The sequence below is a fragment of the Cherax quadricarinatus genome, chromosome 98 (assembly GCF_038502225.1).
Source record: "Cherax quadricarinatus isolate ZL_2023a chromosome 98, ASM3850222v1, whole genome shotgun sequence".
NCBI lineage: Eukaryota > Metazoa > Arthropoda > Malacostraca > Decapoda > Parastacidae > Cherax > Cherax quadricarinatus.
In genome coordinates, this window is record NC_091389.1 from 8,487,043 (window position 1) to 8,500,684 (window position 13,642).

Sequence of the window (13,642 nt, forward strand, 5' to 3'; positions counted from 1 at the left end):
TTCTTTTTGAAAATTTGGCCGACCCTGAGAACAAGTCTGGGAGAGGGCCTGTCGACCCTGAAAGGATTAAACAACTACAGTGGACCCCCGCATAACGCTATTAATCCGTTCCTGAGAGCTCAATGTTATGCGAATTAATTTTCCCCATAAGAAATAATGGAAATCAAATTAATCCGTGCAAGACACCCAAAAGTATGAAAAAAAAAAATTTTACCACATGAAATATTAATTTTAATACACACAAACTTAAGAAAACATGCACAGTTACATGACACTTACCTTTATTGAAGATCTGGTGATGATTGATGGAATGGGAGGAGGAGAGACTGGATGGTTTTAGTGTTTAGAAGGGGAATCCCCTTCCATTAGGACTTGAGGTGTCAAGTCCTTTTCTGGGGTTGCTTCCCTTCTTCTTTTAATGCCACTAGGACCAGCTTGAGAGTCACTGGACTTCTGTCGCACAACATATCTGTCCATAGTGGCCTGTACCTCTCGTTCCTTTATGACTTTCCTACAGTGTTTCACAACAGTGTTAGTGTAATAGTCACCAGCACGGCTTGCAACAGCTGTGTGAGGGTGATTTTCATCCATAAAGGTTTGCACTTCAAGCCACTTTACACAGATTTCCTTAATCTTTGAAGTAGGTAACTTCTTCAATTTCTGTCTCCCCTCCTCCGAAGCAGTTTCCTCAGGTGTGGCCTCTTGCTGTTGAAGATGATCTAGCAGCTCATCAGTGGTTAATTCTTCATTGTCCTCCTCCACCAACTCTTCCACATCCTCCCCACTAACCTCCAACCCCAAGGACTTCCCCAATGCCACAACTGATTCCTCAACTGGCATAGGATTCTCAGGGTTAGCCTCAAATCCTTCAAAATCCCTTTGGTCTACACATTCTGGCCACAGTTTCTTCCAAACAGAGTTCAAGGTCCTCTTAGTCACTCCCTCCCAAGCCTTACCTATAATGTTTACACAATTGAGGATATTAAAGTGCTCTCTCCAAAACTCTCTTAAAGTCAATTGAGTTTCTGAGGTCACTACAAAGCACCTTTCAAACAGAGCTTTTGTGTACAGTTTTTTGAAGTTTGCAATAACCTGCTGGTCCATGGGCTGCAGGAGAGGAGTGGTATTAGGAGGCAAAAACTTCACCTTAATGAAGCTCATGTCCCCACAAAGTTGCTCTGCCAAGTCTGTACGATGACCAGGGGCATTGTCTAACACCAGGAGGCACTTAAGGTCTAATTTCTTTTCAGTTAGGTAATTTTTCACAGTGGGGGCAAATGCATGGTGTAAAAAGTCATAGAAAAAGTCCCTAGTGACCCATGACTTACTGTTTGCCCTCCACAGCACACACAAATTAGCCTTGAGGACATTGTTTTTCCTGAACACTCTGGGAGTTTCAGAGTGATACACCAATAAAGGCTTCACTTTGCAATCACCACTAGCATTGGCACACATGAGAGGAGTAAGCCTGTCTTTCATAGGCTTATGTCCTGGGAGTGCCTTTTCCTCCTGAGTAATGTAGGTCCTGCTTGGCATTTTCTTCCAAAACAGACCTGTTTTGTCACAAACACTTGTTCAGGTTTCAGTCCTTCACTGTCTATGTACTCGTTGAATTCATGCACATATTTTTCAGCTGCTTTTTGGTCCGAACTGGCAGCCTCACCATGCCTTATCACACTATGTATGCCACTACGCCTCTTAAATCTCTCAAACCAACCTTTGCTGGCCTTAAATTCACTCGCATAACCACTAGTTGCAGGCATTTTTCTAATTAAATCCTTGTGCAACTTCCTAGCCTTTTCACTTATGATCGCTTGAGAGATGCTATCGCCTGCTATCTGTTTCTCGTTTATCCACACCAATAACAGTCTCTCAACATCTTCTATCACTTGCGATCTCTGTTTCGAAAGCACAATTAAACCTTTGGCAAGAACAGCTTCCTTGATTGCCGTTCTCTTGGACACAATAGAAGCGATGGTTGATTGGGGTTTACTATACAACCTGGCCAGCTCGGAGACACGCACTCCACTTTCATACTTAGCAATGATCTCTTTCTTCATCTCCATAGTAATTCTCACCCTTATTCCTGTAGGGTTGGCACTAGAAGCTTTCTTGTGGCCCATGGTCACTTATTTTTCAGGTGAAATCACTATAAAAAGGCTGTAATAATACGAAATGTTCCGATTGTATGCTTGAATGTTACCACGGAGGCTGGCTTGTAAACAATGCCACTGGCAGAACAAGTGAGGCTGGCTCAGGCCGCATGGACGTGTCTCGGACGAATCGCGTTGAGCGAATTTTTTAGCACTATGCGAGGCAAAATTTTAGTGATAAAATGTATCGCTATGCGGATTTAACACTATGCGATGCCAACGTTATGCGGGGGTCCACTGTACTACGATTTTATGACAAGTTTGCTTTGAGTCAGCATGTAATGGAACAGACGTGAACAGATAACACTGTACACTAAATCTGATTTTTATGAACAATGTAGAACTAATCGCACATCACTCACAAAATCGTAATGACACGATTTCAAACAAACCACGATACAAGCAGGGATTGAACTCGCAGTCAGCGAGTCATGAAACTCCAGACCAGTGGCTAATGCGTTGGTCTGGAGTTTTACGACTCACTAGCCGCGAGTTCCATCCCCGCCCGTACCGTGATTAATCACGTTACTCAAATCACAACCTTACAATATATAAAAACGCATCAGACGCACAAGGATCACAAATACAATTTTCTTGGATCATGACCATCTACTATCGATACACTAATCTGTTACTTGTACACACCTTTATGAATGTTTCATGGTCCACCTCATTCTGTAGACTGTTGCTGGATTTCAATTTTCTCCACAGTCATGTCTGGGTTCATGCTTGTGGCTTCTTGGATGGCATCAGCCAAGGCGCGGTCATGGTCGATGGGATCACCATCACTCTGAATGGTGATTTTCTGCTCTACGCGAGTCTCCAGCACTCCATCTTTCTCAGTCTTGTACTATGAAGGGAAGGGAAAATGTATGAGTGTGGCAGACATTCTGACAGCTTATTTTTTTTATTATCACACTGGCCGATTCCCACCAAGGAAGGGTGGCCCGAAAAAGAAAAACTTTCACCATCATTCACTCCATCACTGTCTTGCCAGAAGGGTGCTTTACACTACAGTTTTTAAACTGCAACATTAACACCCCTCCTTCAGAGTGCAGGCACTGTACTTCCCATCTCCAGGACTCAAGTCCGGCCTGCCGGTTTCCCTGAACCCCTTCATAAATGTTACTTTGCTCACACTCCAACAGCACATCAAGTATTAAAAACCATTTGTCTCCATTATGTCCACACATATTCATTTCTTTCTCTTGTACACAAACATTCACTTGTTATGCTCCTATCCCCACACACAAACTGCCTTTTCAGTATCCCTAGAATTCTGCTTGTAACATCACTCTTCTCTTATACACAGCCTCTCCTCACTTTACAACGGGGTTGTGCTCCTAAGACCACGTCGGTAAACGAGTACGTTGCTAAGTGAGGAGAGGCTGTACCACATATTTCAACACTGCTTGTGCCTTCTCATTCCTAACATTTACCTCAAACATGCTCTCCCATTTTTTTTTTTATTAACACACTGGCCAATTCCCACCAAGGCAGGGTGGCCTGAAAAAGAAAAACTTTCACCATCATTCACTCCATCACTGTCTTGCCAAAGGGTGCTTTACACTACAGTTTTTAAACTGCAATATTAACACCCCTCCTCTCCCATATATGTCTATATTCACTCACTATTACTCTGCTCTTCTTTTCCCCCACCATTCTCACTTGGTCAGGTAGACGAATACTCTTCACACACAAGATATTCAAGTGCCACGATGTTTCACACAAAAACAAGGATGTCATAGCTAAAGTTAAAAAGTTATTGCCCTCTAATACTAGAGTACAAACTCTACATGGTAACAAACTTTGGAAATATATTTAAAATATTGTGGCACAACCTATCTCTGTCTTCCATTCAGCACAGTTTCCCACAAATAAGTAATCAAGATGAAAATTAAAAGAAAATATATAACCTTTCCACGGAATGACTTTACACAAAAATAATTTCAATACTTTTTTATTATTATTATTATCACACTGGCCGATTCCCACCAAGGCAGGGTGGCCCGAAAAAGAAAAACTTTCACCATCATTCACTCCATCACTGTCTTGCCAGAAGGGTGCTTGACAGTGAATGAAACAGGGTAAATTTTTTTTTTTTTTAACACGCTTCCCATCTCCCACTGAGGCAGGGTGACCCGAGAAAGAAACACTTTCACCATCATTCACACTATCACTGTCTTGCAAGAGATGTGCAGATACGACAGTTTAGATGTTCTAAACACCAAATATCTCAAACCAGACCCACAAAATTTAGATGCTTAATACAAGACACTTCATATCCCATGACAAAACAAGGCATCACAAGCAGAATCTCTAATCGCTATATTCCAGGTTACCAGACACCCGGCAACTCTCTTGTTTATGTACATACTTCTTAACGTATTCATCTATTTCAAGCGAAATGCACCGCATGTTAGTGGCTTTCTTTTGTGCTTAACAATATTATACGTAAACTACATTGCATATATTTCACAAAGAAATAATTTGTTACACGTACTATAAGCTCCTTAGGGATAAACGAAACAATGGGTTAAAAGGACCAGTGACACGTCGATACCCCAGCTCAAGTACGATACCCAGACGTGGGCACTCAAAACAATCTTCCTACTCAAGAAATTTCCTGATTCAAAAGCCTTGAGTAAATCTTGAATATATAATAGTTACCTTAAATTGAGAGAGCTGCCTAGCATGAACCAGTAGGCCTACACAACTGCTCTTCTGTTTTTACATTAAAAGACTGAAAAAGCTGAGTAAATTACTCATTCTTTGCCGCTTAAATTGGCCAAAGCTTATTTCCACTTATTCTTCCAAAAACATCCAAGACTCAGCCACCATTGACTAACTTTCAAATTACTCTGATCCAGTTCTTATGTTACACTGCATTACACACCTATGTCAGTTTACCTCCATAATATAAATCGATACAAGCATTTCCTAAGAAACTTCACAAGTGGTGAATCTTGAACCCACGGCAAGGCGAGTCCTAAAATTCAAGCCAGTGTGTCAAGTCCATTCTGTGATTTGTATGCTATTGTGTTATTTCCTGAGTTATAGGGGCTCTGGTGGCCTGGTGGTTAACGCTCTCGCTTCACACGGTGAGGGCCTGGGTTCGATTCCCAGCCAGAGTAGAAACATTGGACGTGTTTCTTTCCACCTGTTGTCTATGTTCCCCATCAGTAAAATGGGTACCTGGATGTTAGTCGACTGGTGTGGGTCGCATCCTGGGACACTGACCTAAGGAGGCCTGGTCACAGACCGGGCCGCGGGGGGGTTGACCCCCGGAACTCTCTCCAGATACCCTAGAAGAGTTACACATTTCTTCACTAATGTCTTGCCGTACTGCATATCTCCAGTTCCTACATATCTTTACTTTCATTCCCACCTTCCACCCTAGTATATATTTTAACTACCAACCTTCAGACCACATCCATTCTTCATATACTTGAACAGTAAATAGTATACTGACAAAATTGTCTACCAAATGCATAGAACTCCATAGGCAGCTACACTGGTCTCTCTCAACATCACAGGTTCTGCAAGCGCTACTTTGCTGCCTGTGTGGGGGCAAGGTAAACTAGAATGGGTAACGTAAACAAGAATTACCTATGAGAAGGATGCAGGTGACCAGGGTCCCTCAGTGCTGTTATGAGATCAAGTACAAGGCCTTCCTCAGTACCATTACAAGATCAAGGACAAGGTCTCCCTCGGTGCCGTTACGAGACCAACACTCTACATGCCAACTAGGATCAGGTAACCACAGACTTATACACTAGCGTGCTCACAACTCCCATTCCCAGTGACACATACAAAATCACTATGTAACCCAGACAGCCAAGAAAGAAGACTGTGCTATACCATCACCCACATCCAGTATGACGAAGCAATCACAAACAATCATGGCCATAACAATTAATACTTACCCAACACTGAAAAACAAACGGTGTACATGTTCAACATTTATGTACAAAAAATAAGAGGGGGGATGTAATGTACAGTTATAACAAAATTACACAATCAAAATAAGCAGCAGCACATGTACAAATTTAACTCTGGAAAGCACACCAAGATTACTAAACAAGTACATATAACAATAGTGTACAACTACATTTAAAACCCATTTTAAACAGGTACATAGTATGCATTCTGTCATCAATTTGTTGTATAATATTTATGTATTCTGGGTGTTATGGTTACTTCGAGACATTGTGCAAACACAACTTTCTAAACAAGTTCACGACTTAACTTTTCATACACTAAGTAAAATCTCGTATATCATGCCGGTTACACTCCTGAAAAACTGTGCCTATTGTGAAGGTATTTTTTTTTTCGCAGATGTATTTACAGGTTATGAACCGTAACGTTACCTCACCCCAGCTCATTTCAACACCTGACAACCAGGTTCCTACTTATTGCTAGGTGAACAGGGGCAACAGGGATAAGAAAATATACCCAATGTTATCATTCATGCTGGGAATCGAACAATGTGTCAGTATGACAGCAGAGGATATTACCAACGAGTCATGGGATATACATGTGGGAAAACATGCCTATATTAAAAAAAATTAAAATATAATTTGTTAAAAATATTTTTCTTTCCTTATCTACACTGTAGTTGTCTTGATCTGCCTCTACCTAACATAGTAAAATAAACCAACTTTGCCTTGCCTTAAATTCTGGCCGCTAATAGTAAACCCACGATACCAAGAAATTTTAATATAATGGGTAAAATTCACTGAATGAATTGTATTTTTATCTCCTTTATTTTCAGTTTATTGTAATATATTGTTAAATTGTTTATACAGTACTATATTAAGTGTACAGTTGAACACTCAAGTACAGTAGTATTTTGATTTATGGATGCTAGCACAATTCCCCTAATAAGTCCATTATATCAAAGATTTACTGTACTTATAGCGTGTTGTTGATGACTGGAACAAGTGGAATCACTGGAACTAATGGCTTTTGGGAAGCTTTACTAACAAGATGGACACATATGTGAAAGGGTTGGGTTTGTAGACCTGCCTAGTATAGGACATCAGGCCAGCTTGCATTCTTTTGTGCTCATTTAGGAAAGCAGTAATTTAACAGAGTTGTGTATGAGTAGCTGGGAGGACCTGCCTAGCATGGGCCAGTACGATTACTGCAGAGTTCTTATTTAGGAAAACAATGCTTCTAGATGGGAGCAAGGGGCTACTAACCTCTTCTCCTGTACAAATTACTAAATTTAAAAAGAAAAACTTTCGTTTTTCTTTTTGGGCCACCCTGCCTTGGTGGGATACAGCTGGTTTGTTAAGAAAAAAAAAAATGCTTCTAGATGTCAAGAAAGAACAAAAATGCACAATACCATAACTGGAACAATACACAAATAACCCGTACATAGGAGAGAAACTTACGACATTTCTGTCCCACTTTTGAGACCAAAACATCATCCTAAGTTTCTTTCCCCTATGTGCAGATTACTCGTCAGAGGGTCACGTTCGTTCTATCAGTCTGAATACAGTGGACCCCCGCTTTACGATCACCTCCCAATGCGACCAATTATGTAAGTGTATTTATGTAAGTGCGTTTGTACGTGTATGTTTGTGGCTCTGAAATGGACTAATCTAATTCACAACATTCCTTATGGGAACAAATTCGTTCAGTACTGGCACCTGAACATACTTCTGGAATGAAATAATATAAATTGGGAGTCCACTGTATTTATCAAACACAAACTCTCATAAATAATTTCTGCCAACTTGTCAAGGACATTTTCCCTAATATATTAATTTTTTCAAAACTTTACAGTGAGATCAATAAGCCAATTTCCCTCACAAATAGGACTGAAACTTTACAATGATTTACTTGTTCCCTGGACACACGATATACGAGATTCTACTGTACTGTATTTATATACAAATGAAGGTCAAACGTAAGGACAATATAGGACTGGTACCAAGAATCGTTGCGATATAAGCCTGGTGCCAACTGTTGCAACATAACCCTAGTGTCATTGTTGCAATGTAGGTCTGGTACCCTCACTGCAATGTAAGCTTGGCGCAAATCATTTTAACATAGGCCCATCACTAATTATTTTAACAGTGTTCTGGCAACACTCATTCCAATGTAGGCTTGGTGCCAATCATTGTTGCAACTTGATGCCAGCCAAGTACTGTTACAACTTGATGCCAGCCAAGTATTGTTACAACTTGGTGCCAAGCACTGTTACAACTTGGTGCCAAGTATTGCTACAACTTAGTACCAAATACTGTTAATTTTTTTTCAAAAGCTCAGAAAATCAGTATTCCAGACACGGCTTACCCCAGCATTCCCAAGAATTGATGCCCAAAACCATAAATTTGATAAATGGACACAGGTGCAACTAATGTGACATTTTATTGTATAAACATTTCACTCTCCAAGAGCTTTATTAAGTTGTTATGGTTTGACAAAGTTCGTGGAGAGCAAAACGCTGCCACAACAAAATGTTGCATTAGTTGCATCTGTGTCCATTTACCTAACCTTATTTTGGTAATTCTACCACTATTACTAATGAAATAATTCAGTCACCAGCCCAAAAGAGAGAAGTTTAGTTAAGGCAAAACATTTACAGAAAAAAAACGAGAGAGAAAAGGCATAAAACGAGGAAGAGTGAAATAAAGAGTTCGCTTGCAGGGAAGTAAATACAGAGAATGCTATATACAAGAGTTAAAGTGTACAGCGTGACTGCAAAGTAACAACAGTGTAATGGGTTGTCTACCATGCCGATCACATTCCCCAAACGGGTGTTATTTGCAAACAAAATTTTGCTTGTGTCTTCCTTTCTCTGTGGCTTAGGCCTGTTAGAAGGTGATGCTTCTGTGCCTTTGGGGGGGTCTACAAATGGGTACCTCACACACTCCGACATGGGCTTCAAAGTCTCTCCCGACTTTTCCGTTGCTTCAGAAATGCCAGTGTGATGCAAGCCCTTTTGAATATATATTCCTGTGGATGCTGCTGACTCATCAGGGGAAACAATTGAAGAATTGGCAGATGGAGAGGGGCTGAGTGAAGCACTGGTAGAATGGAGATGTGGGGTTGATGTGTGAAAGCTTGTCAAAGGCAAGACTGACATGACTGGTAATGGTAGCACAGTTGTGATGGTTGGTGGTGTAGTTGATGTGATGGTTGGTGGTGGTGTTGATGTGATGGTTGGTGGTGGTGTTGATGTGATGGTTGGTGGTGGTGTTGATGTGATGGTTGGTGGTGGTGTTGATGTGATGGTTGGTGGTGGTGTTGATGTGATGGTTGGTGGTGGTGTTGATGTGATGGTTGGTGGTGGTGTTGATGTGATGGTTGGTGGTGGTGTTGATGTGATGGTTGGTGGTGGTGTTGATGTGATGGTGGGTGGAGGAGTCACAGCGATGGATGGTGGTGCAGTTGTGATGTCAGTTGTGATGTATAATGAAGATGTAATGTGGTTTGCAGTATTTGGTGATGATAATGATACAGGAAGTGTGGTATTCATACATCCAGCCACTGCACCCAATGCCAAGCAGCCTGACTCAGAAGCCGGGATATTACAGTGTGATGAGACAGTGGTTTCTGGCGAGTGTGCTGAAGCTGCAACAGCTGACAATAGTCTGGTGTGATTCCTGGACACTAACACATCAGAAGCTGACAGAGATGCACACATCTCTGGAAACGTTGCATTAGAGCCTACAAGGCTCTTCCCAGTAGCACCGAGCCCAATCTGTCTATGGTCAGATGTATATGTATGCTCGGGGACATCAACACCTGAGGATAGTATCTGGTGGGAAGGCTTGGAGTATACACAAGGCTTTGAGTGCAAGGTAACAGGCTGAGCAAAACAGGGGATAGAAGAAAGACTGGGAAAAGATGAAGTTGTTGACTGTGATACATTTGTGCAAGCTGGACTCATGGACTCTTTCTGAATGAAGCTGTGTGAACTAGTCATCACTGGGACTATGGCAGTCGAAACTTGAGGTGGAGGTGGAACACGATACAACACACTAACACAAGGCGAGGATAGAGTCGCCTGCACATGAGATGAAGAAACTGAGGGAGGGGGAACTACAAAGGATGATAAATCAGAAGGAAGGACATTTGTGAGAGAAAAGGCAGCTGAGGATGCCTTACTTTCTTCAAGTGGAGCCTGTAAAGATGACCTGCACGGAGGAACACTATACACTGATATACTGGATAGACGTACACTGCTTATGTAACTCAAGCTATTAGACGTTTCCTGCATAACACTTTCATTAAACTCTACTTGTGTAGGTGGTGCCAAAGTCAAATCAACATTTTTAGGAAGTAATGAACTGACCAAAGATGCACTAAACACTGAAGGCACATCAGGGACACATGGCATAGAGTCAAGATTAAGTGCTGAGAGAAAGTGAAGTGCCTTGCTGGGTATGTAGCTTGGTAACAGGGATTCTTTAAAGAGTGTATCACCACCAGGTACGTTATCTTGTGACTCCATGATGGTACTGGTGTTTGGCACAAGTTTCAGAGATGGGCCTTGGATGTTAGACTTTGAGTGCCGTAGGTTTTTGGGACTCTCTGACAAAAATCCTTCCTTTGTGGCATGACAGGCAGAAGAATACACTATAGAGTCTAATGCTTGGGTATTTAGGAAAGCTTGCATGTCTGACAAATTCTCAGTATGGAGGAAAATGTCAGAGCTGATACAGCTATCGAGACAGCTACTACTGCACGTTATGAGTGCTTCAGTAGTTGGATCAAACTCCTTGGAGCTCCCTGGCCAATCACCTAAGACAAAAGGAACTGTGAAATGCAAGAAAGGCTCTCTTGTCACATCTAATGTGCTTTTGTGAGAGACAACTTCCCCAAAATGATTAGATGGTGTGGAAGATGAACCAAAGGAAGATGAGCTGGTAGTCACATCTTCAACTGGGCTGTAATGATTTGGGGTCACATTAGCTGGGAAAGGAATGAGAGGGGCAGCAGATGGCTCAGGAATACATACATATTCCCTGGGAAGGTTGGGGAGGGAAGATGAGAGGTCACCAAGTGATGAAGCTTCTTGGAGAAGAGAGGAGAGGAAAGATGCCATATCACAATGAGATGCAGCTTCTTGGACACCAACGGGAAGAGGAGATGAGAAGTCACCAAGCGATGCAGCATATTGGGAAACAACAGGAAGAGGTGATGAGGGGAAAGATGCCACATCACTATGAGATGAAGCTTCTTGGAAAACAACAGGAAAAGGAGATGAGGGGGAATATGAGAGGTCACCAAGTGATGCAGATGCTTGGAGAACAGGAAGAGATGAGAGGGAAGATGCCACATCACAATGAGATGCAGCTTCTTGGAGAACAACAGCAGAGAAGAGATGACTGGCAGCAGTGTTCTGGGCTGGGCTGCTACAACCTATAACTCCCTGATCGCAGCCACAAGGAGGGACAACCCCGACAGCACAGGACGGGACACGTACAGTGGTGGTCTCGACTGTGCGGGTTCGGGAGGAGATGGACTGCGAGCTGACCACCACAGCACTGTCGTCGATGTTCAAGTCGCCCAATACGGATACCTGACAAAAAGCCAAAATCCAATACATTTGAAAGATTGATATAGCATTATATCAGTAGCACTTCTGTTAAATATATTAAAATTAATGAGCCAAAACTCAAATGATTATTTCTCTCCTCTTAGGAGAGGGAGAGGATGAAGTAATTCAAGCCACTTGTCATTTAGTACTAACATGTAAGATTGAATATGGTTTATGGATACTAAAATAACTGATTCCAACAAGTAGAACACACACAAAATGGAATCCCTTAAGACATTTTTAGAGAGACGAACGTCCCAGGACAAGCATTTCCAATAAAAATGACGCAAGTAATTGCATTTTGTGTCCTTTTTCCACTACATGGTCGTTCATGTATTGTGTATCCAACTATCTGTAGTTACAGAAGAACAACTATGCTTGTGGTGTCCGGTCATAAGGGCTTGTAGTTACAGGAGAAGAACTATATTTGTGGTGTCTGGTCTTTAGTGGCAAAACTACGGAGCACAACTTTACGGGGAGGGTCCACTTTTTACTATTTACAGTTATATGTCGGAACTATATTTGTGGTGTTTAGTATCCACAATTTATAGTTACCAAAGCAAAACTATGTATATGTATGGGAGTACATTACTTTTAGATGTATGGGAGGACACTGCTTTTAGATGTATGGGAGGACACTACTTTTAGATGTATGGGAGGACACTGCTTTTAGATGTATGGGAGGACACTACTTTTAGATGTATGGGAGGACACTACTTTTAGATGTATGGGAGGACACTACTTTTAGATGTATGGGAGGACACTACTTTTAGATGTATGGGAGGACACTACTTTTAGATGTATGGGAGGACACTACTTTTAGATGTATGGGAGGACACTACTTTTAGATGTATGGGAGGACACTACTTTTAGATATATGGGAGGACACTACTTTTAGATGTATGGGAAGATACTGCTCTTAGAAAAGAACATGGGTGGGAGTAAATTTTTCATTTTTTTTTTTGTCAGGCCACTTTACGTTTGTTTGCATGCATGGGGCATGTCAAACATGTATGTATGTGTTTGTTTATGTAGGGGACTGTGTATATACATGAACATGCATATATGTGTATGTATACAAGCATACATGGGTATGACAAGTGGTATAAACATGCAAATGTAAGAAATACAATAGTCATGTCAGTACTTATATAAGAAAACACAGTAACAATGAATGCAACATTAATAATGAAATGTAAAAACAACACTGGAAAGACGTGACATAATTAGTTATGATTAATATTATATTCATGGCAGTAACTCTTTGAGGGTCATACGGTGCCTGGGGCAAGACAGGTACTCAAGTCTGACCCAAGTATGGGGAGGGTATATACCTCTGGTGAGTTCTGAGAATATTTCTACTGTCAGAGCTCGGCCTTAGGCCAGGATTGTCTGCTGCTTTATCCAAAATAGATGGGCCCCACTTTACAGCGTTTCACTAACATTGCGGTTTTCAATTATAACCATTCTTCATTTAATAGGACTTTTTACAATAAATTCACCACTCACTATAAGCTAAGGATAAAAATATTTTAAAGTAATGTGTATACTGTATATGCATTTTTTAGGCCTAGCTCTATTGCTCACTTAATATATGATAGTGTAATGTTACCAGGAACTTTATGTGCATCTGTAAGTGAAAAAAAAAAAGGGGGAGAATGCGTGTGCGTTATGTTTCACTTTACAGCAGTAGCCTGGAACTTAACCTGCTGTGTAAGTGGGGGCCTCCACTACCCTGGATAAAGCAACCTTTCCTGGAATGAAGAGTTTTATAAGAGTCAAGGTGTATAAAACTCCAGCATCTGCATAATTAAACTGCAGGACAGACTGCCAATTTCCTAACCCTGGGATCCTCCTGTTGCAAATAATACTGTAATCTCATGCACAATGCACATGCACAAGCCTCTAAGGGTGTCCGAGTCAGCCAACA

The 13,642-nt window shown here is 41.3% G+C and overlaps 2 protein-coding genes across 30 annotated transcripts in view; one reads left to right on the plus strand and one right to left on the minus strand.

Moving 5' to 3' along the window:
- LOC128702468 (tigger transposable element-derived protein 1) overlaps positions 1 to 13,642 on the plus strand; it is a 490,624-nt gene that overhangs the window by 101,590 nt on the left and 375,392 nt on the right. The gene's annotated exons all lie outside the window — the stretch shown is intronic.
- Positions 1 to 13,642, minus strand: part of cora (erythrocyte membrane protein band 4.1 like coracle) — a 139,065-nt gene that overhangs the window by 8,143 nt on the left and 117,280 nt on the right. For 15 of the 17 annotated variants that reach the window (XM_070105314.1, XM_070105301.1, XM_070105299.1 and 12 more), the window contains 2 exons: positions 11,599 to 11,694; positions 2,799 to 3,003 (listed from right to left, as the gene is read on the minus strand). In XM_070105314.1, coding sequence (XP_069961415.1) covers positions 2,824 to 3,003; positions 11,599 to 11,694 — 276 coding nt within the window. In that variant the 3' untranslated portion in view covers positions 2,799 to 2,823. The remainder of the gene's footprint in view (positions 1 to 2,798; positions 3,004 to 11,598; positions 11,695 to 13,642) is intronic. The other 2 variants (XM_070105310.1, XM_070105305.1) reach the window with 1 other exon arrangement.